The following is a 25,357-nucleotide window of genomic DNA, read 5'->3' on the forward strand; positions in this document are numbered from 1 at the left end:
GGACTGAGATGAGGAGGAATTTCTTCACCCAGAGAGTGGTGAGCCTGTGGAATTCTCTACCACACAAGGCAGTTGAGGCCAATTCATTAAATATATTCAAGAAGGCGTTAGATATATTTCTTAAGGCTAAAGGGATCAAGGGATATGGGGAGAAAGCAGGGACAGGGTACTGAATTTGGATGATCAGCCATGATCTCATTAAATGGCGGAACAGGCTCGAGGGGCCGAATGGCCTACCCCTGCTCCTATCTTCTATGTTTCTATGCTGTTTGTGGGACATTGCTGAGTGCTGTTTGGCTGCCACCAACAGTGACTACACTTCAAAAGTAGTTAATTAGCTGTAAAGTGCTTTGGGATGTCCTGAGGTTATGAAAGGCGCTATATAAATGCAAGTCTGTCTTAACTAGTGCAGCAGTGGAAAGAGAATACTCTAACTACAATTTGATAGGTAAGAGAGGAACCAAGCAAGGGTAGGCAGTGGAGGAGAGCTGTTGGAGGAGGAGGATGGTGTGGTCAACCATGTGGAAGGCTACAGAGAGGTCAAGGAGAAAGAGGCCAGAAAATGCCCCATGGTCACATGCACAGTCATTTGTGATTCTATTCATTCAAACTAAGCAGGGGTCATTGCCACGTTAAAAGCTGCCACTGGAGTCAGGATGACTTGAGGAAAAAAAACTGGAGACTGGGGAGGAAGAGGAAGTTTAGCCCTGAAGGACAAAAACGCAGGTGTTGAATTTCATATACCTAGTAGTTGTACAGAAAATAAGATCATTCTAAAAATATAAGTTTAGACAATCGACAGATGTTGAACAGCATGGCAAGTTTTCCCCATGTACAGGAAGTGAAGTGGAGTGAAATAACTTTTGATTACAACTCTATATATTCTACTTAATGATTTGTATCTGTACTCGTGTCAGCTAGTGTTCACTTGATTTACCTTCATAGAGATTGAATAAGTATGTGTGCAAAAAACAGGAGTATCTGGTTCAGGTCACAAGGTATTGTTGTTATACCCCTGGATTATGCCACGCAGCCTGAATTTACTCCTATAAAAGTAAGACACTCCAGACCGCTCATGAGAGTGACTGACTCCACTGATCGCAGAGCAAGTATATATGGCAGACCCATATTTGTAGCATGGCCTATTGACAGTTTTTACCACTAACTTTTTTTCCCTCTTTCTCTATCGTCCAGATCCACCCAAAGAGATTCTGCCAATTCCCGGTTCCTTCCTCTCAACAATGCATAAACCTTTCTTGATGAAAGTGCCACCGCACCCTCTTCTTTCCTTCCCTACACACATAACTCTGCAGATTTGTTCTCCACTCATCCTTGTTCATTAGACAGGTTTCAGCAAGTAGTACAGTGTTAATTAGCACTTGATTTACCATACTTCTAATTAATCCATTTTAACTTTTATTGTCTGGCATTCATGTAAATGCATCTTAGTTTATTCCCTGCTGTATTCACATGCTTCCTTGTCTTGGTTCACACTTCCGCTCCTCCTGCTTCCCTAGTTTAAATCCTTCCCAACTGTTTAATTTATTCTGTTGGTTAAGATTAATGTGCCTCCTCTGATTGTAAAGCCTTTCCTTCCCTCAGAAGTTGTTGCAGTGAGCCAGTTTTTTGAAATCCTCAGTCCTACACCATGTATCAACCTGCCTAATCTGTCTGTTTTACAGGGGTGTATTCCTGAGATTTCTTTGCTTGAAGTACTTTTCTTCAATATATTCCCTAGCTCCTGAAATTTAATTCTGTCTACCAATGTGTTGGTTTCCGTGTTACCTACAAGGTCTGGTTTATCCCCTTCTCATCCCAGGATCTGATCCATCCACTCAGTCAACTACCAAACTCTCGTACCTGGGGAGTAACGCACCATTCTTAGTCGTGCTTGCAACAGATTCTATTAATCCCCGTTGCATTGGAATCCCCTACAACTACAGTGTTATCTTCAATCTTTGTCTTTAATCTTTATCTGTTCCCTGTGTCATTGACCTGCTCGAAATTACCATCCTCTATGGTTCTTTGCTCATCTCCTATTGCCTATTCTTTTTACATTCCCTGGTCTGCTAGCTGTATTTTAGTTATCTGTGCTGTCTCCCTCTAACTCGGTGGTGACAAACCTCATGAAAAGTATCTTCCAGTTACTTTTCCTCCTTGTATATAGTGCACAATATAGTTAGCTGGTCTATGAGCCAGGCAGTTTGTTTCTTGTGCGACTTGTCTAGTTGGCACTTCATGCAAGCGCACTTCCCAGAAGCGTTGTGGATCCTGCCTGTCTTGCATTTACACCTAACAGTAGGAATTTTGGTGGTGGTTATTCATTTTGAGTTATGTTATTGATGAGATGGCTGTATAGTGAAGTTGAATGATATCTAAGCAAGTCTTACGTTGGCAACCCCAGCAAAGGTGGTCTGAGAGAATTGTGGTGCACGACAATCATAACCTAGGTGCAGATGAAATGCCAAGAGGCTAGGCTAGAAATGGATGGCATCCCTTCATTACTGTCCTTTTGGGACTTCTGAGAACTCAGGGAAGGATTCAGGCTGAGTTTTAAAAAAAAATGAGAGAAAAGCTCAAGAAAATGGTTGGGACTCGAGCTGGATATTGATCAGGTCATATTGGATAAAAATTAATATTTTTGTACTCTAGACGTTTGGCTACTTTGCATAAGAATGAGCAAAAACACAAGTATAGACATTTGGTAGTCTGTTTTCCTTCACAATGAATTGTGTTTCTACAATAAGATATCGAAAGACTCTAAATTTGAGTTAAAATAACTTTCTCTTTTGGCGTGCAGTATAATATCATTTGCTTCTGTGTAGCGATTCCCTGAACAACATTCTTAAATATAACTTTGTCTAAAACAATATTTCTGAATGCACACGATTGAGGTGACTGCAAATTACACGAAAGTATTATTGGATGGACCGTGCAATTTTACCATTGCCTACTATTCAATTTTTCTTTCAGAATATGCACCCAGAAAAAACAAGTTTGGGAAAGTAATTTGGAAATGCTCCAGAAAAAGCAGCTTGTTTTTGCCAGACTTTGCCCTCGCTGTATAAAAGGGAAGTGTACACTTATCAGATGTGAGCTGAGACAGGGATTAGGGTTAGGGAGTTTGGAAGCAGAGTGTATGTTACACCTGGTACTGGTTTGTTTGTCAAAATGATAAGTTGATAACAATATTAAGGTCATGGAAGAAGTCTATATTTCCAATAGACTTTTTTAAATGAGAAGATGAAAATTTAAAATGAGAATAGCATGTTGCCTGATTTATTGCTACTCTAATAACTCATTAATAAAGATTACAAGCTTTTCAATTTGTGATAATTTTGTTATCCTTTCAGTATTGATAATCTAAAAGTTAATGACGTGGCGGAATAGGTGTTTATGACTCATCGATTTGAAAATGTTAGTTATCATGGCTTCAATATAAAGACAAACATGCACTTTGGGCGATAATCTATAGCACTGTCGTATGCAGGGTAACCAGGTAAGCTTATCAAAGAAATCTTGCTGCCATAAATATAGAAAAGTATCTTTTATCAAGTTGCTATGAAAGCGCATTGTGACAGTTGTTAAGGCGCACCATACTAAACAAATAATTCCAATACAGTATCTAGATGGCTTTTCAGATAGCCATAGTATGAATCCCTTCCTGTGACCCACTTTACTTAGAATGAGCTTTGTCCATTAGTTAAAAATAATGGTTACAAAGAACAGCAGTTAATATAATTTATCTTTTCAACAGTGAGCTTTAACCTTTTGGGAGACCTATCTAGGTGGAGTTACTGTGTTTGACAGTATGGGGGTGTTGAATTAACCCAAAGAAGATTATTGATCCAGGATATTAATTTGTGACTTCAATTATGTGTTAATTCATTTGTTTATCTTTTTTATAGCAACAAATATAAAGCTAAGTCAACTTATGCAACACTATAAACAAAAACAAAAAACCCCTCTGATTTGCAGGTTTCATTGGAACATAACAGGATAATCCATTCGGCCACTGGAGCCTGTTCCGACATTCAGTTAGGTCATGGTTGATCTGTACCTCAAACCCATTTTACCTGCCTTTGCTCCATATCCCTTTGATACCTCACCTAACAATACTCTTTATTGATTTCAGTCTTGAAAACTTCAATTAACCCAGCAACCAGAGCCTTTTGCGGGGAGAGAGTTCCAGATTTCTACTACCCTTTGTGTGAAGAAGTGCTCCCCATTTCACTCCTGAATGGCCTGGCTATAATTTTAAGATTATTCCCCCTTGTTCTAGATTGCCCCACCAAAGGAAATTATTTCTCTTTATCTACCCTATTGAATTCTTTTATCATTTTAAACACTGCTATTAGATAACCCCTCAAGTTACTATACTTAAAAAAAAAAAAAAAAAAAAAAAAAAAAAAAAAAATTTATGCAACCTGTCCTGATAATTTAACCCTTTAAGCCCTGGTATCATTCGGTTTCCTGTACTGTTGCTAAATTATCCACTGATAGAAATCAGTAGAAAATGGAACAATGATGCAGATGGTTGTGTGAGCCTTTTAAAAGGCAGTTGTGTTATCCGTGATTACACGGTGTTGTGGCAAAGGGGAAAAAATGATCAGTATGGTGTTACTAAAATTGTTCCTGACAGTATTGTGCTGCATTTATGGGATTGAGATGAGGAAATGCATGGCATTACCCCAAAAGTGCAGTATAATGGTATAAATATAAAAAGCCATGCACTTGCATAATGTTTGATTGCAGTTTGGGTAGAAAAGTACAAAACTATAATCTTGAATTGTTCTGAAATTGCACTGCAAAAGCTGCCCAGTAAGAAGTTCTGAGATGAGCACGACTTGCCACTAATGCCTCATTTCACACTCTTGAGCAAAACATACCTTTCACAAAGGTAGCCTAAGGGCATTCGGGACACTTGCTGAATTAGACAGAATTTCCCCCCCCCCAAATTTATGCCTCTAGGCTCAGGAGATTTATTCTACCAGAAGCTAAGCTTTATGCCTCTTATTCAGCATAATTGCTGTATGGTAATTGAACAGTTTCAGTTACACAGAATTGTATTTAGCACAAAAGAGAATGGGTAAGCTTTCTTGCCTGGACAGCGACCAAGATAGAAAATAGAAAGGGAGATTTTATTAAAATCTTCAATAAAAATGTAAGAGGATTAATGAGACATTCTTTGCACATTGAATAAGATAATTTATTTTTAACTTCTAATTTAATATCTTTGGGTATTCCAAATATTGATCTGATTCCAGATAAATCCAAATAGCTTGATGGAATTAGATGAATATTGTTTTGACCAAGTGAACTTGCACGTGTATTAAAATAACTTTTCGAACTTTGCACATAATCTAGAGTCTTGGACCAATGTGCACAACACATGCATTGTTTAGGGTTTTGAATAACATGGGCATGTAGTCATTTGCGCTTGGAAATTTGATCATTTTTACTACAGTACTATAGTTTTTACATATATGGTCTACTGTTAATTCAAAGTCACTTAGTTCAAAAAAAAAAAAAAGTTTTGACATGAGAATAGAAAGGATTCTGTCTTGTACATGGGTATCAGGCAAAAGTATTGTGAATTGTTGATGTCGTTGTTGGCTGTATTTGCATGTGCCTTTGGTTCATTCGTGGTCAATACACTCTGGGTGCTGTTTTAAAAAAAATTCATTCTCTGGATGTGGGCATCGCTCACCAGGCCGGTATTTATTGCTCAACCCGAGTTGCCCTTGAGAAGATACTGTGGCCATGTTCTGGGACCACTGCAGTCCTTGTGGTGAAGGTGATCCCACAAAGCTGTAAAGAAGGGAGTTCCAGGATTTTGACCCAATGATGATGAAGGAATGGCGATATATGTCCAAGTCAGGATGGTGTGTGACTTGGACATGCATGCAAATGACTATAAACTTGGAAGAAAGCTTGGAGGTGATGGTGTAACCTTGCACCTACTACCCATGTCCTTCTAGGTGGTGGAGGTTGCGGGTTTGCAAGAACAGTTATAAAGTTGCACCCAGAGCTCAGTGAGTGGGTGTGCATCTCAAGTGGCTATGTGTATTTTATTCCACTTGCTTCAGTGCTGGTCCCCGTCTGCACTCTCTGCAACACATTTAATCAAGTTTTCTGGTAATAGAGGAGCTGTAGTTGCTGACTGGCTGTTTCCCAAAGTATATAGAATTTGAATGTCCTGTGGTTTTAAGGTGGAGCTGCTTTTGCCATTGAAATAATTTTACACTGCTATGGTGAAATTAAGGTGCCACTTAAATGAAGAACACCTTCATGAAGTATACCTTCCAGCCTACATTATAGGATCTTCTTGCCGAGCACACGATTGCTACATATTGCCAGAATAATTTGAGCAGACAGGACCTTGGGCAATTAAAACTGCTGGTTACTTCCCTCAAAGATTTAGGCCAGAATTTTGCCAGCGCTGAGAGAACAGGATCGGAGGCAGGTCAGCTGTGAAATTTGAAATGATTGACAGCGCGTCAGGACCCCTCTGTCAGCCCGCCTCCACGCTGGTCTCCCAGGTGTCGGGTCTGTCGGCGCTGAACAGACCCGACACCAAGCAGCGGGGGAGGCAATTTAGATCATTAGCTGGATTGTTAAGAGGCAATTAAGTATTATTTTAAGCTTACCTTTAGATTTTTCGAGTTCGTCTACGGCTTCCCTGCTGCTCAGGGATCACGTCGGGTAAGGAGGTCGGGTGTTGTGTCAGCATGTGATGATTTACTAACTTGACAGCTGCAAATGGTCTATAAAAGCTCCAATTTCATAGGTCTTCACTTTCTAAGCTCAGAAGCTGTTGCTTACTGTATTTGGAAGACAGATTGAGCTTTATACAGCTTGCAAGTGTTTGGAGCAAACTCTCTATCCAGTGTCATCTCATTGGAACAACCTCTCTCACCATTGACGGATCGCTTCTGGCATCTCAACCTCACCTGCTATCTATTACATCAGCATCGGTGCCCTTAATAAATCTCACCGTGGTCCTCAGAATCCCACCATGTTCAGCCCCAACACCAGCATCACTGGGCACACCAGCAGCAGCAGCAACAACAACACCAACCTTCTCCGCAATCAACCGATGCTGCACAGGACACAGGGCATCAGCACCTGACCACATTGCTGCCAGGGATGGCCTCGCCATGGCCAGATTTACTTCACTTGACCCTGCACACCCTGGCTGCCACATGATGACGTCATCAGACCCGCTTCTTTTTAATTGGCCGGGAACCTCGCTGGGCGGGCTTAACAAGCCCAAACACCGTAAAATTGCTTCAACAGAGCAGGATGGAGCAGGCAGCAGGCTGGAACCATGCTGCCGCCCCGGAGAGTTCATTCCTGTTGTGGCATTACTCTAAAAACATTGATTTTTTTGACTCGGCAATAGGTATACTAATGAACCGTTTCCTGTCATATGGCTATGTGCCTTGGTATTTCTCTACCCAAATCAGTGGAAACCTTCAGCAGTACATATGAAACCTGTATGGGTCCACAGCTCTGGTTATATGCAAAGTTCTAAAAGTTATTTAAAAACAACATTCAATTCATGTGCAAAAAGCATTTTGTTAATGGTAAAATTATGAATAATAATGTGTTCATTATTTATGACATTGAAAGTTTTTTGATTCATTTAAACTCTCAGTAACAGGTACCTTTTACAATTTTAGACCAAGGGATACATGATGTACCAAAGACTCCTGAAGAACTGGAAGTGAAGTGGCCAACAGACAACAAGAAGGATTCAGAAATGTGGCAAATGCCAGGTAAACTCAGTGGTTTTGTGCAGCTAAAAGTTTCAATTATAGTCTGAAAATATATATCTTGTAGCCTTAATGGGACACAAACCTACACTTTAGTAACTATCACATTTTGGGGTATTTTAGGCAATATTTCCACAAAGAATTTGGAAAGAGTCACTTTTAAATATGTATTTGTGGATTTAAAAAAAAAAAGATGATGAGTGGTTAAAATGCTGATGAGTAAGCTTTCATCTTGTTCCTCCCCAGACTGTAAATAATTAATTAATTAGCCTGTCTCGCCAATCAATAAACATCTCATACGCTTTGGCCGAGATTTTCCGAGGGGTCGGTGGGCGGGGATCAGTGGCGGGTTGGGTTGGAAAGTTTTTTTTTCTTACAGCAGGTCGGGAACCCGCCGCAACGCGCCTTTCCCAATGTCGGGTCTGTCAGCGCTGAGCAGACCCGACTGGCAGCGGTGGGGACCCAATTAAACTCATTAGCATCTAGTTGACAGATGATTAACAGGCTTTTTTAACTTACCTTTTGACTTTAACTTCATGGCTATGGGAACCACACTGTTCGGGGGCCACCGCTGTCGACCTGAGGCGGGAGTTCAGTGGCCACTGCTCCAGCTGATTACTTGACAGCTTCAAATGTGCAGTAAAAGCTCCCACCTGACAGATCTTCACTTTCCTCTGCTACAAGTTGTTTCTTGGTCCATTTCCAGCACACATTCTGCAGGCTTTCCACTCTCCATCCAGTCTCACCTCATTGGAAGGACTCTCTCACCATTGACAGAATGACTCTGTCATCTCTACTTCACCTGCCATCTATTCCATCAACATGGGTGCCCTTTATACTGTCTCACATTGGTTCTCAGAATCTGACCACGATCAACCCCAACACCAGCAGCAGCAACAACAACACCAACCTTCTCCGCAATCACCTGAAGCTGCACAGGACAGCGGGCATTAGCACAGGACAGTGGGCATCAGCATCCGACCACATTGCTGCCAGGGATGGGCTCACCATGGCCAGATTTACTTCACTTGACGTTGTACACCCTGGCTGCCACATGATGCACCAGGTTGGCACCACACCAACACCATAAAGCATCCCTACGATGCCCAAGGCATTCCTTTCACACTCATCACCATTGCGGGGGGTGGGTACCGTTATGTTTCACCATTCACTGCAACTCACTAAGCCACTTCCAAAGGTGCACACAAATCTGCCCAAGACTGGAAAGTGTTGAAAATAAAGATTTCAATGTTTGACAGCGCATTAACAGAAACTACCCTTGTGTGTTGTTAGTTGGTATGCTTGCAGTAGGATGAGTGTGAGCGGTGGCTAGTGAGATGGGGATGTGATAATGTAGATGGAGAGGATGAGTGGAGGTGCAAGGTAAGTTGGTGTGGGTAAGGATGTGCAGGAGTCAGGTAGGGAAGGCAGAGTGATGGGGATGTGATGAGAGGTACAGCAGGATGAAGGTGAGTGTGGCTTTGTACTAACGTTTTATAATCTAATGAGATAATTGAAAGGATTGCACCACTGCACTCGGGTCCTCCTGATGACATCCTTACTTGTGACCTCCTCTGTAATGTGCAACCAGGATGTCTTGGTCTCTTGGGGAGGTCTCTTCTGTGCATTGGAAGAGAAGAGGACCTCCTTTCTTGCTCTGACTCCCTCCATAAGCATATGGAGGGAGTCATGGGAGAACCTGGGTGCAGCCCTGCACCTCTGCAGTGATTCAGTGTTTGCAGCACTTCAGTGCTGTAGAACACTGACAGCACAAATGTCAAACGAAAGTTGGCCATGGTCCCCTTTTAAGGAAACCGGCTGATGACACATGAATGACGTCACCAGACCCGCTTCCTCTAATTGGACCGGTAAATGCGCTGGGCATGCTTAACCAGCCCTATCAACGAAAATTAATTTTCCAGAGCGGGAGGGAGCTAGCAGCGGACCGGCCGCACCGGACCCGCTGAGGTGAGGAAAATCTCTGCCTTTGTGTTGGGAAGCCTTTGATCTCTTGTGGACAGAAAAACAGTCGGGTTTTGTAAACCAAAAGCTGCAAAGACAGACTTTGACTAGATGGGAAGATTAATGCAGGAGGTTAATTAGGAGTTACTTTGTTTGTCAAGCAAGATGACCCACTGATGAGGGGTAGTGTACCATTATCCTGTCAATCCAAACATAACTGTTGTTCTGTATGTTCAATTGCTGTGAAATAAAACAGCTTAACAATTGATATCTGGCCCCATCTTGGAAGTGTTTTCTTGGTCCACCTTCAAAAAGATTGAAGAAACACATGTGTGAAAGATTCAGATCATAAGGGCAGACTACAATTCTTCCCATCTCTTAGTATTCATATTTAGCATGCATTTAATGTTTGTTACACTTTGTTCTTGTGCCACGATTTTTTTCTGCGTGGGCGTCCTGTCTGATTAATAAGTGTAACTATTGGGTATATATACTTAGCATTACATTTGTCGCTCAGTCCTCTCGAGTATAGGTGGGGCTGCTGCTGCTTCAAGGTTTGTTTCCCAGCTCCATTTCTTTCGATGATGCTGCAGTTAAGTTTTGTTTTAATTAATTGTTTTCCATCAGTAACCATGCCATATAAAGTTTATTCAAATCTTACATTTTTACATTTTCAGTTAATTTCACCCAAATTTTAAGTTTAATTATCCTGTGTGCCCCTATTTCTCATCGCCTTGAGCCTTTAGTCTCCCATCCGAGCCAACCCGTTCTTCCTTCTCAATTCTCTGATCATCCGCTCTTGGGCCATCAAATGTCCCTGTCCTGCTCGAAACACTGGCTGGCTGCCTGTCAGCTTTGGATGCTGGCCCACCACCCTTGGGTCATCCTTAATCCCCGACTGCAATGGGCTGAGGTCTCCAGGCTCTTGGTCTCCACTGGCAGTGTTCCCTGCATACCATCAGCCTCTTTCCTGGCCATTCTAGCCCCAATTCCTCCTTTTTGCTGGTTTCCCAGCACTAAGCCAGGAAACATGCAAATTATTTTTTTCAGGTGCTGATGAGCTTTGAAGTTTCACTAGTGAAGGGGAGATATGGGGCAGGGAAAAGGAGCAGGAGCTGAGGGGATGGGATAAGGGAGGGGTACAGGGGTTGGGGCTGGGGCTAAGTGTAACCTGTGCAGTCTTCCAGTGACTTGGACTCTTAACTGCACTTGAACAAGCGACAAATGTCAAATCTTAGCATAGTTGCAGTTTTCATAGTGTTTAGTATCCTAACATAACATTTAGGGCTAGAAATTTGGCTCCTTTGCAACTGCCGTTAGCGCCTGCGGGGGCACTAACGGGGTGCAAAGGACTTATCGTCCGTGGGGGGTGGGGGGGGCGTGGAAAAAAGCACCACCTGAGAAATTCGGCGGGGCGTTGCTGAGACGCTACCCTATAGTGCTGCGCCCCCACCGGTAGCGCCGCTGCGCCGCCGGCGATGACATCATCGCCATGCGCCGCAAGTCCTTAGTGCCCCGCTGTGTCCCCTTACCGTCCTGCCGTAGAAATTCAGATGTGCCTCGCGAGGCTGCCGCGGGCAATGTCAGCGCCAGCCTCGCGGATTGCGAACCAGGCCGACCTCCGCTTGCAGGGCGGCTTCTAAATGGGAGGTGCGGCCTCAACCCACGCCGCCATTTTCTTGGTGGTGGGCTGTGGCATGGTCCTGGCCGCCATCGCGCAGCCCGGCACCACGTCTCGGTGCCGGGCTGTGGCCGCAGCACCACGCCACCCTGGTGGCCTAGAGTGGGCCATCGGATGCCCTGCAGAGTGCGCGACGGCCCTCCCCTTTAACTGAAGGGGAGGGGCTGATCATGCCCTGACATTGCTTCGGTTACCACCCCAACAGGCAGTGGAGCGCCCACCATTGTGCTCCACGTCCTGTGCGGGGCAGTAAGCTCAATTTAGCGGCCGGGGCAGTACTTCCTCGCCTGGTGCTAAATGTCTGGCCTTAACTCAGTTACCGCCCCCAAAACGGGGCGCAACCGAATTTTGTGCCCTTGGTATCCTAAACTGATGTTAGATTCAGTAATATTACCATAGGAATCATTGTATTATACATATTTAAATTTGTGCCCTTTACCCCTTTCAAGGAACCTTTGGTTCTTGGTCCTTGGTCTTACTGTTCTGTAATGTACAGTAAAACTCTCGAATATCAGTTGGATTTGTGAAGTATTTGAGGTTGCACTCTTATGATTTCAGTTTAAAAGGTCTATTTGTCCTTCCATTCTGCAACATTGAACAAAAAGACAATTTAAATTTCATTTCAAATGGCGGAGGTGGGGTGTGGCGGGGAACTATTTTTCTGTTCATGACGGTTATGCAAAATTCTTGACCTTATCATTTAACCTTTAAAAGCTGTAGCCTCATTAGCCACTCTTTGAACTGTGAACCTGTGTTCCGATTTATGGAGGCGAGAGATGTGGGGGGTTGGGAGAGGAAAAGGCTCCGACTTTAAAACAAAATACGAATAGGTAATGGTGTGGTGTTGATACACATTTAAATTTTATAAAATAAATGTGAAACTGCCATTAAAAAAAAATCTGACCGATTGTTAGACTATGGGGTCAATGTTCCACTGTTTGTGAATCTTAGTGTAAATGTTGACATGAGTAAATAATGGTAGAAAGTTGGGAGAAAGCTTGTATTTAATGCTGCTCTTTATATTCCTGCCCCCCCAGTAACAGGAGGAATATAAAAAAAAATACCAAATTTATTTACGGATAGGTAAGATGAAGTGGCGTAGCAGAACAACAGTGAATATTGTAGTTTTTTAACGAGTGTGGGTGTGGCGCCTATTGTCAGATGTATCCTGCTGGAGGAGGAGAGGGAGGTCCCGAGAGCATCGGAAGAGGCAGAGGGTGCCCTAGGGACTGTGACTGTGATGTGTCACCTGGACCAAAAAGATCTGCAGGGACAGTCGGCCCTCGACTTTTATAGATGACACTTTCCAGGTGCCAGCAAGGGGCATTTCAAGATTGAGCTGCTTTGCTGTGTGTTGCTCCATCGAGGAGGTAGCCAGTATTGGACCCGCCACCAGAGGCAGGGAGATGGATTTGTTAGGGTCGTATTGCCTGAGATTTTGCTCTGCAATTGGTTACTATGGGGTGAAATTGGTTTTCGGCAGTAACGTGAAACAGGCTCGTAGTGAATTGGCAGCCCATTTTACATCGCGTCCGATTCCCTTTTCCACAATGGAATCTACTGCCGTAGATCAATTTCACCCCCTGTTTTTCTTATGCACATCACAGAATTTGTTTTGCTATTATACAGGATGATGCTTATGTTACAGTAACAAAGTTGCTTAACTATACTGTCAGAGCTACTGGGCAGACATTTACTTTCCATTTGAAATGTAAACATGGAATCTTTCCATGAGTGACTTCCTAATGTAAAAGCAGAAAAGGTGCCAATCTGTCATTTCAAAGCTGTTGTTTATTGTAAGTAATGTTCATAGCAGTTATCGGGTTTACTAACGACCTGATTAGTTATGCAACTCGTGGTTGGGGAAAAAAGACAACAGATGCTTATTAACAAATGTGATTCCAGGTTTTACATTTATTTACTGTTGCTTTTGAAGATTATAATGTTGATAGCTTTCCATTTAATCATATTAATGTAGCTTGGGAAGTAACACATGCTGAAGTTGGCCGGAAGGAGAATTTTTTTTAATGTATTACAGCAAAACTATAAATTATTTTCTAGATTGTGTCCAATAACTTTATCATGTTTATCTTTTTTATATTGCACACTTAATTCCCTAGTGCTCTTTCATGTATATGGCATGTTCATTCTCACCTGAGGGGTTGGTTAACTGAGGCTGTTTTGTGCACTTTCAACACCAGTGCTCTTTGAAGTTAATAGAAAGTAAAACTACTTTTTGGAGAAAGGCCATCTTGCTGTTTCTTGTTCTGTAATGAGGAATATTTGTGGCATCCTTCTCTAAGGACATCAAACTAATGAACTTAAGCAGGTGTTTTCTCTGAGTGGACAATCAATAACTCGCCAAAGATACCAAGTGCTCATGAACTGAGACCATTCGTGAGTGCAACAAAAAAGTAAAACACCCAGAACATTTTGTGTTGGATTGAAGAGTTTGTGGTGTTAACTTGTGATTACGTTGCATGACTAAATTATGGGCCAGTAAATGATATTTGTACCCAAACTGTCCCCGAGTTGTGTGTCTGCAGGGTATTAATGATTTGCCAACCAGTGGAAACCATCTTTCACTAGTTATCATCTCTCAACTTTTCAGAATTTTATAAACTTGTTCTATCCCTGTCATTTTGAATTCTGTCATTTCCACTTCAGTATTTCTATTACTGAAGTATTTTCTTTTTTGTCAGATATTCCTGTTGGTAATGATCACATTTCACCATCTTGTGACCTTCTTCCAGTCTAAATTTGGCAGTCACCATAGCCACTGTCTAAGCCACCTCTGATTCAGTGAATCGAGCTTTTTCATTCTTGTAGCTGTTTATGGAAATTCTGTTCAACTTTCCTGGTCCAATTAGTGGCCAAACGCTTAAGGGGTGGAAGATCTTGCAGCTTACTAAGGTGCTAAACATTGTTTAAGGGGGTTTGCGCTTATTGATGCCTTGACCTTACTGTAGGCATAACTATGCTGCTGTTTTTTGTGATCTATGTTATTGCTGCCTAAGAGGTGCTGTCATGCATTATTGAACACTGCGCCTAAATAAGTTTAATACCTTCAACTTGTATTATTCCCACTCTCCACAAATCCTTTGCAGGCTCTATATAAGTGTAAACTGTTGCATAATACAAACAACATTTTAAACTTAAATAGAGCTTTTAGCATTGCGGATCATATCAAGGCGTTTCATAGGAATTAGGGAAGTGACCCAAGAGGCTGAGGTTTTAAGGAGGCTTTTGATGATGGGGAGCGATGTAGCACAGCGTGATTTCGGGGGAGAGTTCCGGAGTGATTTAGGGGGAAAGTTTGAGTGCTCAATAGACCAGAATTACAATGCAGAGGGTTTGAGGTGGGATTAAGGCTGGAGGATGTTGGAAAGCTAAGAAAGCAAAAACGAGGATTTTCAAGTGGATATGTTGAGGGATGGGAGGGGAGATGGTAACTGGAACATAAGAAATAGGAGCAGGAGTAGGCCATTCGGCCCCTCGTGGGACAAAATGGGGGTGATGGAGATTTGGATGAGTTGGAATTATATAGAGAAATCAAGTCTAGAAACGTGAATAAAAATGTTGCCACGCTGAGGTAGGGGCAGAGGGGAGTGATAATATGACGGTGGCAGCAAGTAGTCTTGGTGATGGGTAGGATCTGTGGTTTGAAGCTCCCCACTGGGTCAAACAGGATATTCCCATGTGCTGTAACACAAAACATTGGCACTTATTTAAATTGCATCAGAGCATGTTATTCACTTCCATTAAGGAGTCAGTGAGCAGTATTGGGGTACTTCCCAACAGGGAGGGAGGGAGGGGGTTTTATTTAAAAAAAATATATATTGCACCAGGTTCCTGTTGGATGTCTTCTGGCAGTGTCGGGCTGCAGTGGAATACTGAGAACATAGAAACTAAGCCCATTCACTACACACTTATGTAGTGATATTGCGCGGGGACATATTGCACTAAAGCAATATTGGTTCCATTTGGCATTTTCCAGGGATGAATAACTGTAGTGGTACAAATGTTAAATGACACATATTTGTCGGAAAGAGAGTAAGGTATTAAGTTGAAATGGTCTTTTGGTGAGATGAATCTGGCATGAAAATTGACTATAAAATCAACAGCTGACCCCAAGCACTTAGTGACGACTATAAAATCCTTTGCTTAACTACACTGACACTTTGATTGTGTTTAAAGAATTTTTAACTTGCATATTTTCTAAATTGTAGACTATAACTTCAATGTCTAATTTACATTTTAATCGGAATAATTTGGCCATCTAATATTTTAAAAGCTAAGAAATTAACAGTTTTACTTTCTTGAGTTGAAAATTGCATTTCATTTTACAGTACTTTCTGGTTTTGTGTACTCCACATTGATTTTAGTGGACAGTTTTTGTGGATTTAAGTCATTGGGCTCAAACTTAACCAACACTCAAAAGTGTTTCTCAACAATCAGAATGGAATTGCATCACTACCATAAAGAGATGTGCCAGTGAAAGGGGTAGTGTTTATTAATAAGATACTGTATAGCAGAGTCCTATCACTATCTCGCAGCCTGCCATCAGAGCAGCAATTGTTGTGAATATTAATTGTTCTGTGGTCTGGAGCTGATGGCAGGATGACGATATGTGGGATGATTGTGGGTTTTTCAAGACTCCCCTCTGTGATAGACCGGCTATCAAACACATTCCAGCCATTTTGCTTATCAGCTAAAGAGATTCGGGGAAGGAAGAGTTGGCGCTTTTTGAGGTAGCTGTCTCAGCGTCTGCTGCTGTCAACTGGATAACCACGGAGATGGGAGGGATATGGACTGGGCACTTCGTTGACTAAATGTTGCAGACATTTTTCCCTCGTGTCCTGTCTTCTGTGTTTCTGTACAAAATGCTAATAAAAATTAATTGGGGGTAGGCATTTTGTGTTTTTTTTTGATGTGAACAGCCATTTTTCCATTCACTTTATTGCTAAATGACCTTGGAGGACATCATTATTTTGGTGCATTTCTTTAAAATGTTCTTAAAATGTTGAACAGGCTTTCTTTCTATGCTAAATTACTTGCATACAAGCCAGAATACAAATTAAAATCGGCACCAGTGTTGATGTTCAGATTATATATACAAATAACATGAACAAAACTCCAGCACTTTATTACTTGAATTGAACCAAACTGTTGAGCCTTGCAGCTCCCTCCTGCATATACCTCTCAGAATACAGTCATTGGGTGGTTGGCTATCTGCATATAATAGCTACATGCAGATCTTCACTTGAAACAGCTTTAGATCCATTTACTTAAGCTTAAGACTTCATAATTTTACTTGCTAAGCTCAGTAAAGAGGGAGAAGGCACACTAAGTAGTGGTAAAAGGAATCAATTCAAAATGGAAATTGTAAGATGCAAGAAAGATTTGGCGCTATAGGTAAATTCCATATGGTGGCAAAATTTGGTACAGTAGCTTTTTGAATCTTTGGGAATTGAAGCAATATGGTACACACGTAGCAACTGTTGTAGAACATTGGACTTCAAAGATCTTGCGGTTACAAATCCTACCCTCCATTTGATGTCACCTACCTATTATTGATCAACTATTCTAGGCTTGATTTCTATAATCGGTACAGACCTTTGTAGAAACAGAGTATTCCCTAGGAAGGAAAACCTAGCCAAACTAGTCCTATCTCTTGGCAAACTAACTTGTTTGATTTTAGAGTGTCCGTGGTAGCAGCCCTGAAGCAATACCTGCCTTAAACTTCCCTTCCCAAAGAGTGGTAGATATGGAGAACTAAACAAAGTATTTAGGAGGGGGAAGAGAAAGAGATCAGGTTGCCTTTAGACTGCTAGAGAGACTTATCTATGAATGGTGAGGTGTAATGTGACTGGTGCATGTGATCTATGTTCTGAACTGGAAGTCTTTCTGTTTTAGGGCAGCAATTCCCATTTTGCTCATTAACTCTGTGAGATAGTTCAAAAGTTACTGTGTTTGTCATAGTCATAGCGTTTTACAGCACAGAAAGAGGCCCTTCGGCCCATCGTGTCCGTGCCGCCCATCCACCCCTGTCCTGTCTAATCCCATTTTCCAGCATTTGGTCCATAGCCTTGTATGCAATGGCATTTCAAGTGCTCATCCAAATGCTTCTTGAATGTTGTGAGGGTTCCTGCCTCTACTTGTATTCTAGTACATTGTAATTTTCATTTTTTCTTGACTTCTGTTTGGAGACAACTTTCTCTGCATCTGCATAATACAGTTGCTAAGCTACTGAAAGCTGTCTCAACTTGAACAGAGTACCAGGTTGAGGGTGATGCAGTGCTGGTAGACCTGAGTTGTAATTCTGGCAATGCATTGACTTCAGGTAAGGGAGAATGGACCTCTGCACTGACACAGTTGGCACTTTGCCAGCAGTGGAAAAACAATGATTAAAAAAGAACTTTGAAAAAGTGCCGGGTGTCCTGTGTACCACTTTGGAATTTTTTCTGCTTCACTTTGCAGTTATACAACTTGTGATAGACTACTGCCTGGGGATGGTGTCACACTACATGCCTAAATGTAATTTGGATGACAACACCTCAATTAAACAGCAGTTTGTGTCAATGGAAGCTTAAACTCTTTCATGTTGCCGCAAACTGTACAGTATAACTGCCGTTATAAGTACCGTTTCCAAATGTATAATATGTGCTTTTTCATTCTAGCACTACATTTTAAAATGTTATATGTAACAATGTGTTCTAGCGTACTTCTCAAACTTGTCCATTTTGGCAATACTTATCAAAGTTAGAAGGCTTATTTTAAAAACAAACTGTTGACACCCTATTCAGTGAGCCATTACAAATTAAGTTAATTAGATTTGTTCCTTCAATTTAAATGTAAAATTTAGTTTTTCTGTAACTTGAAGGAAATATATTCAGTTAGGACCCTGTCTTAAACTGTCATGGTGATCTGTCCAATATTTATCCCTCAACCAACATCACTAAAACAGATTATCTAGTCATTATCACATTGCTGTTTGCACAAATTGGCTGGCAAATTTCCTACATTACAACATTGACTACACTGCAAAAGTACTTAATTGGCTGTAAAGTGCTTTGGGACGTCCGGAGGTTGTAAAAGGCGCTATATAAATGCAAGTCTTTCTTTCTATGTGACCTAATTTACATATTAAAATTTATGCAGATTAGATGGTCCCCCAAAAAATTGTCAACTGCCCCATCCCCGGAACAGAGATGCAAGTTACACACGGGACAGTACAATGGTACTCTTACAGATGGCTGGATTTCTAACCATCTCCTCCGTTATTCATAGGTTATTGTTCATTAGATTTTTGGATTTTGTAATAATAGATAATAGACCACACCTTGAGTATTGTGTGCAGTTTTGGTCGCCTTATCTGAGGAAGGATGTTCTTGCCATGGAGAGGGTGCAGCGAAGATTCACCAGACTGATACCTGGGATGGCAGGAATGACGTATGAGGAGAGATTGGGTCGATTGGGCTTATATTCGCTAGAGTTTAGAAGAATGAGAGAGGATCTCATTGAAACTTATAAAATTCTAACAGTACTAGACAGACTAGATGCAGGAATCCTAGGATGTTCCTGATGGCAGGGGAGTCCAGAGCCAGGGGTCACAGTCTAAGTATAAGGGGTAAGCCATTTAGGACTGAGGAGGAGAAATGTCTTCACCCAGAGAGTGGTGAACCTGTGGAATTCCCTACCACAGAAGGCAGTTGAGGCCAATTCATTAAATATATTCAAGAAGGAGTTAGATATATTTCTTAAGGCTAACGGGATCAAGGGATATGGGGAGAAAGCAGGGACAGGGTACTGAATTTGGATGGTCAGCCATGATCTCATTAAATGGCGGAGCAGGCTCGAGGGGCCGATTGGCCTACTCCTGCTCCTATCTTCTATGTTTCATAATCTGCGCAGGCTATGTTCTGCCTTAATGCTGAATGCATATTTTTCTAATCCTCGTTAAATCCAGAATCTGTCCATTATCTTTGAGTGCTTCAATCACATTCATGTTTACTGTACTATGTTATGGTATGTCTTGTAAGATAGCAATATATGGTTGTAAAGTAATTACTCTTAAGATGTGTTTAGCTTGCAGTTCTGTAATCACTAAATTTTATCCTCGTTTGGTTCTCAACAAAAAATGTGTATTTATGGGTCTCACTGTTTTGACTATAAAGGTGGCTTTGGAGTATCATTGTTTTTACTTTTTCTGGCACATCCTAACCTCCATAGTTTGGAGTTAATGTCCAGTGCCATTTTTTAAAACATTGTTTCCACTATAATGGACCTGAAGTTCAAGATTCAATGTGCTGCTGTATGCAGTGTCATAGCTTATTGCCTACACTCCTTATCACGATCCAAGATACGATAGTGTTAACAGCTAGAATCCAGCTCAGACTGATGGGATGAAAGTCCTCTGTTTGGCTGTAAAGGTCATAATATGACATGAGTTTGGGCAGTCTCAATTCAGATCCCAGTGTACATGGGCCCATAACACAAAACTGACCCTAATTCAGCAATAATAGGAGTAGTTGTAAACTGTTCATTTTTGGAGCTGTTGATAATGTTAAAGCATCTTGGTTTACATAAAAGACTTGAAGAATAGATCATGTACCAAGTGGTCTAATAGCATAGATATTACTCATCCGATTTATCCACATATTTGAAAAAGTCCCTGGAGCTAAATAATATCTCTAATTCCCTAAACACAGTGCAGTAACATTTCATAATCACCAACCATTTTGAGTTTCGCATGAGTAATCAGTGTTTTTGTCCCTGTTTGCACTGCTCAAGCTGAAATGAAAACATTTGCTTGTTCGGGGAGTTTAAATCTCCGCTATTATCTGTGGGGTATGCCCTTTGCCTATGGACAATGGCCCAGAAATCCAGGTCGGGGGCTTCCCGCGGGTGCAAGCCCCCGACCTGCACTTAACTTGCACGCCGGCCATTGAGCTGTGGGTCCGCGTGGAATTCCGATCCTGGGCCTGCTCCAGCTGCCGGCGCGCAGTGCTTGCGTATCCCAGGGGCGCAGTTAGTTCGATGCGTCCCCTGGAATCACGTGGGCCATGGGGGAGCCAATCGGAGCAGGGAATGCTTCATTCATAAGTTTGACAGGAAGAGCTGTCAAAACTTATAAATACTACGGGCCCCAAAACATCACTAAATCTTCAAATAATTTTTTTTTTTAAATCACATTTTTTAAATAAACTATAAATTACATGAAATAACTATTTTAAACAATTTAAATTTTTGAAAAAAAATATTTTATTTTCTAACGGGGCTAAAAATAAACTTACTTCACTTTAAAGTATTTAAAAATAATAAACCTGTGGGAAAAATGTTTTAATTTTAATTAATTCACCACTTACCTTGTAAAAAGCAGGCCTTGCGACTGCTTTTTAAATGTGTAAATTCTGGAGACTTACCCTCCCGGGAAAACCTGTATAAATAAAAACCACAAGTTCGATGCACACGCGCAGCCTCTCCCGCGCACGCGTTCGACCTCTTAACCCCTGCTTTCAGGGGAACGGAAGAGCCGGTTTCCCGTGCATGCAGGGAACCGGCTCTTCCATTGGGCCTACGGGTGAGTACCCCATGCATACTCACCCGTGGAGACCCAAATTTCTGGGCCAATAAGGTCCTCGGTTCCTGGGGTGGGCTGCCATGCCATTTAGTTCCGTGAGATGTGCTCAGCCTGAGCCCCGAATTAAAAAGTCTGCTTCGTCAGGGTTCTGGAAGCGGTCAAACAGCAACCGAATTTCTTGATATCTGGAGTTACAATGACAGCTTCCGTGGGCACTCTGGAACTTGCAGCATTGTTCCTGGAGAGAAGTGGAAATGAAAAGGCAACACTCCACTGCACCTTAAGGTACTAATAATATTACATCAAACATGCCGACCAATATTAAATGCGAGTCAAACCCTCGCAAAGTGTCAATGGCCAGTTCTGAACCAAACTGTCGGTACTGGTGGAGGAGCCAAATGTGTTGGATTTCCATATGAGTAATTTAACGTCTTCATCCTCCCCATCCTCCCAGTTAACACTGTAGCAATGGGGCGCACTTTGCAGCATAAGCCTTGAAAACTGTACAAAATCAAACCTAGCATCTTAAGGAAAACTATTAGTGACTTATTTTGTGCAGTCCATCCCATGAACAGCAATACTTAGAGTGCATTTACACTGAGGCCAGCGGTCTGTTGCATTTGGTGTTCCAGCTAGGCAGAGCCATGTTTACAGTGCCTGGTTTCGTCTTGGCTGGAATGGTGACGGCTGTGCCAAGGACAGAGCTGTGTGTATTCCTGAATACTTGTGAATAAGACTCATTAAAGGAGGCGAGTGGATCTTCAGCATCGAATTCTCACATGAGACACCAGTTTTCTTCATCACTACGACCTGCTGCAGCGACATGCAGATAAGAACAAACTTATTCAATTGTATGGCATCTCTGTGTGGGGTTAGCGTTTAAAGATACAGATTTGGTTTTGAAATTGATTTGTTGTTTGCTGTGGGAGTTGCAGAACAATAGGAAAATAATAACTGTGATTCAATATACTGGGAAAAGCACCCAACAAAGTGTCAAAGATCAAAATTTCCTGGGGGAACACGCCCCAGATCCCCCTTCCTTTAGAAAGTAACTTTTGCACTACCAGAAATCACTTCGCCTCTACAAATATTCTAAGTCTACCACAGCAAAACTGTACTTTTGTATTCTATGGGGAAAAAATTCAAATGTTGCAATATTGAGTATAGCTACAGTTTAATTTATGCGCTCCTCTTGTAACTAATTGTTTTCATATGTCTTGCGTCAGACCATTGCGTTTGAGGTTTCACAGGAAAAACAAACTGAATTGCAGAATGTGATTGCAAAACTCTAATAAAAATCCTGATCATAGGGGCATAGGAAGAGGAAAGCCTAATGTAATAAGGAATTTAACTTACTCAGTTACCTTGGAACAACAGCTTTGTTCAATAGGCCTTTATTCAGGGTGACTTTTCAGTTGTACATTGTTTTTTAAGGTGTCGGTGTTTCTGAATTTTGCATGTATGAAATAGCACTAAATTGGCAATCTTATTGATGCTATAGCATGGCTAGTGTGGGAAATAGAATAATAATGCATGGATGCAGTTGGTATGTTCTTAGATTAGTTTTGAGGTACATTGTTGGGGTAGAGTAGAGGAAACTTTACTCTACAATCAAGGATAGTTTCTGTCTGGGCATCACTCAAAAGTTTATAGAGCGTACCTACACATGTTATATCAAAAGAAAGGTTATGATTAGGAGGGTGTCCTAGGCGTACTTACTTTTTGGTCAGACAAAAATTGTTCGGACAGTAGACAAAAAATGTTCAAAATTCTGCTCATTAGCGGTTGGCCAATCATGCGGGGGGAAATCTGCTCATTAGCATTGAGTGACGTGAAGGTTGACCAATCCTACGGGGGGAGCGCGCTGCATCACTGGGGGCATTTCATGGCGTGTGTGGGCGGGGGCCTAATCTTTCAAACTGCCCGTTTAATTCGGCCATCTTTACCTCAGCTTTTACTTTTATTCACATTTTAACAGCTGCCACCTTCCTGTTCTATATGGCTTAATGCCAGATCATGTAGTGTAGTTGTCTTCTTAGCTATGGGGTGCTTAAAAACCTGAACTTTAATACAGGGAACTAAGGAAAAGAACAAATTAATTCAGTTTTAAATAGTATTTAGGAACAGTTAGAAATGAAGTGATCCATTTCAAATATGAAGGAACTCCGTTGTCTTCCAGGGAAGGTCTCCCCACCTTGTGGAACTGGAGGCCTCAGCCGGGGACTCGGGCTTTCCCCCCCTCGGCCCGGTCCTCGGCTCCGTTTGCGGCCGGGGACTCTGGCTTTCCCCCCCTCGGCCCGGTCCCGGGGCTCGGCTCCGTTTGCGCCCGCGGGCCGGGGACTCGGCCTTTTTCCCCCCACCTCGGCCCGGTCCCGGGGCTCGGCTCCATTTGCGGCCGCGGGCCGGGGGACTCGGCCTTTTCCCCCCCATGGCCCGGTCCCGAGGCTCGGCTCCGTTTGAGGCCGCGGGCCGGGGACTCGGCCTTTCCCCCCCCTCAGCCCGGTCCTGGGGCTTGGCTCAGTGTCCGGGCCTGAGGTGCTAGGGAGGGAGAGGGGAGGGAGGGACAGAGAGGAAAGCACGGAGAGACAGGGAGAGGAGAGCGGGGGAGGGAGGGGGAGAGACGGGCAGGGAGAGAGAGAGAGGGGGCGAGAGAGAGGGGGAGGGAGAAAGAGAGGGGGAGGGAGGGAAAGAGTGAGGGGGTGGGAGAGGGAGGGAGAGCTCGCCTTCCTTCCTTCGCAGAGGTCCATCGGGCCAGGCCTGAGGCGCTCCTTTCCCCCCCCACCCCCCCCCCCCCCCCCCTCTCTCTCCAGGCTAATCCCGAACTAAATCCAACAGTCTCTCTCTCTCGCTCTCTCTCTCTCTCTCTCTCTCTCTCTCTCTCAATTCACAATTCACAATTCAAAATCGCTTTATTGGCATGATAAGTTACATCTTATGTTGCCCAAAGCATCAAAATACATTTATGGTTTAGCACATAAACGCAGTTCTATTCATGCAGTGTATAAACAGATATATCCCTGAGTGTATAAATATACATTCGCATTGTTTATATATATTCTTTTCTTAGTTTACTCTCTCTCTCGCTCTCTCTCTCTCTTCTCCCCCCCAGTCTCTCTCTCTCTCTCTCTCTCTCTCTCTCTCTCTCTCTCTCTCTCTCTCTCTCTCCTTCCCCCCCCCCCCCCCGTCTCAGTCTCTCTCTCAATTCAATTCAAATCGCGTTATTGGCATGACAAGGTACATCTTATGTTGCCAAAGCATCAAAAAAACATTTATGGTTGAACACATAAACGCAGATCTATCCATACAGTGTATAAACAGATATATCGCTGAGTGTATAAATATACATACATTCATATAATTTGTATATACTCTATTCTTAGATTTAATGGTTGTCCCTCTGTTTATGGCAAGCTGTAACATAGTGTGCCGCTAAGGTTACACAATTTCTCTGTTCCCCTAATAGGTGTGGGAGTTTTTGGTCGTCATTCAAATTTTTCAATTCAGGGCATATTTTTGTGAATTTTGGGTAGAAATTCCCCCTTATGCCCTGATATTTTCCACAAGCTGTGAGGAAGTGCATCTCTGTCTCCACCACTCCCTGACTGCAGTTAGAGCATATCCTGTCCTCTCTTGTCAGCCAGGTCTGTCTGTGTCTGCCTTTTCGATAGCCAGGCTATGCTCACTAAGTCTGTACATAGTCAAGGTTTTTCTCAATTTGCTATCTTTTACTGTGGTCAGGTATTCAGCCATGTTGTATTGTCTGTTTAGGGCCAAGTAGCAATTGAATTTGTTTTGGGTTTTTGTTGTTTCTGCCCAATATGACAGATATTTTTCCTTTTGCTCAGTGACAATTGTGTTGGGTCGAATTCTCTGTGCTACGACGTCGCTGTCCTGGGGCTGGTTATTGTTAGTAGTGTTAGTATTTACTTCACTGAGTCCCAGGACGAGTTGACTGAGGGTATTCTCTTCCCCCCGAGTCTCTCTCTCTCTCTCTCTCTCTCTCTCTCTCTCCCCGATCTCTCTCTCTCTCCCCCGATCTCTCTCTCCCCGATCTCTCTCTCTCTCACTCCCCCGTCTCTCTCTCACTTTCCCCCCCCCCCAGTGTCTGTCTCTCTCTCTCTCTCTCTCCCCCCCGTCTCTCTCTCTCTCTCTCTCTCTCTCTCTCTCTCTCTCTCTCTCTCTCTCTCTCTCTCTCTCCCCCCCCACAGTCTCTCTCTCTCTCCCAGTCTCTCTCTCTCTCTCTCTCTCTCTCTCTCTCTCTCTCTCTCTCCCCCACCAAGTCTCTCTCCTCTCTCTCTCTCTCTCTCCTCCCCCCCCCCCCACTCGCTCTCGCTCTCTCTTCCCCTCCCACCC

General features: G+C 42.6%; 1 protein-coding gene across 3 annotated transcripts in view; it reads left to right on the top strand.

Annotated features, from left to right (window-relative positions):
* The window catches only part of zfpm1 (zinc finger protein, FOG family member 1), a 258,811-nt gene that overhangs the window by 95,097 nt on the left and 138,357 nt on the right, over window positions 1–25,357 (top strand). For all 3 annotated transcript variants that reach the window (XM_085991613.1, XM_085991616.1, XM_085991615.1), the window contains exon 3: window positions 7,686–7,781. In XM_085991613.1, the coding sequence (XP_085847739.1) occupies window positions 7,686–7,781 (96 nt within the window). The remainder of the gene's footprint in view (window positions 1–7,685; window positions 7,782–25,357) is intronic.

The sequence above is a fragment of the Somniosus microcephalus genome, chromosome 6 (assembly GCF_052327205.1).
Source record: "Somniosus microcephalus isolate GS21.2 chromosome 6, FLI_Smic_1.0, whole genome shotgun sequence".
In the NCBI taxonomy this organism is placed as follows: Eukaryota; Metazoa; Chordata; class Chondrichthyes; order Squaliformes; family Somniosidae; genus Somniosus; species Somniosus microcephalus.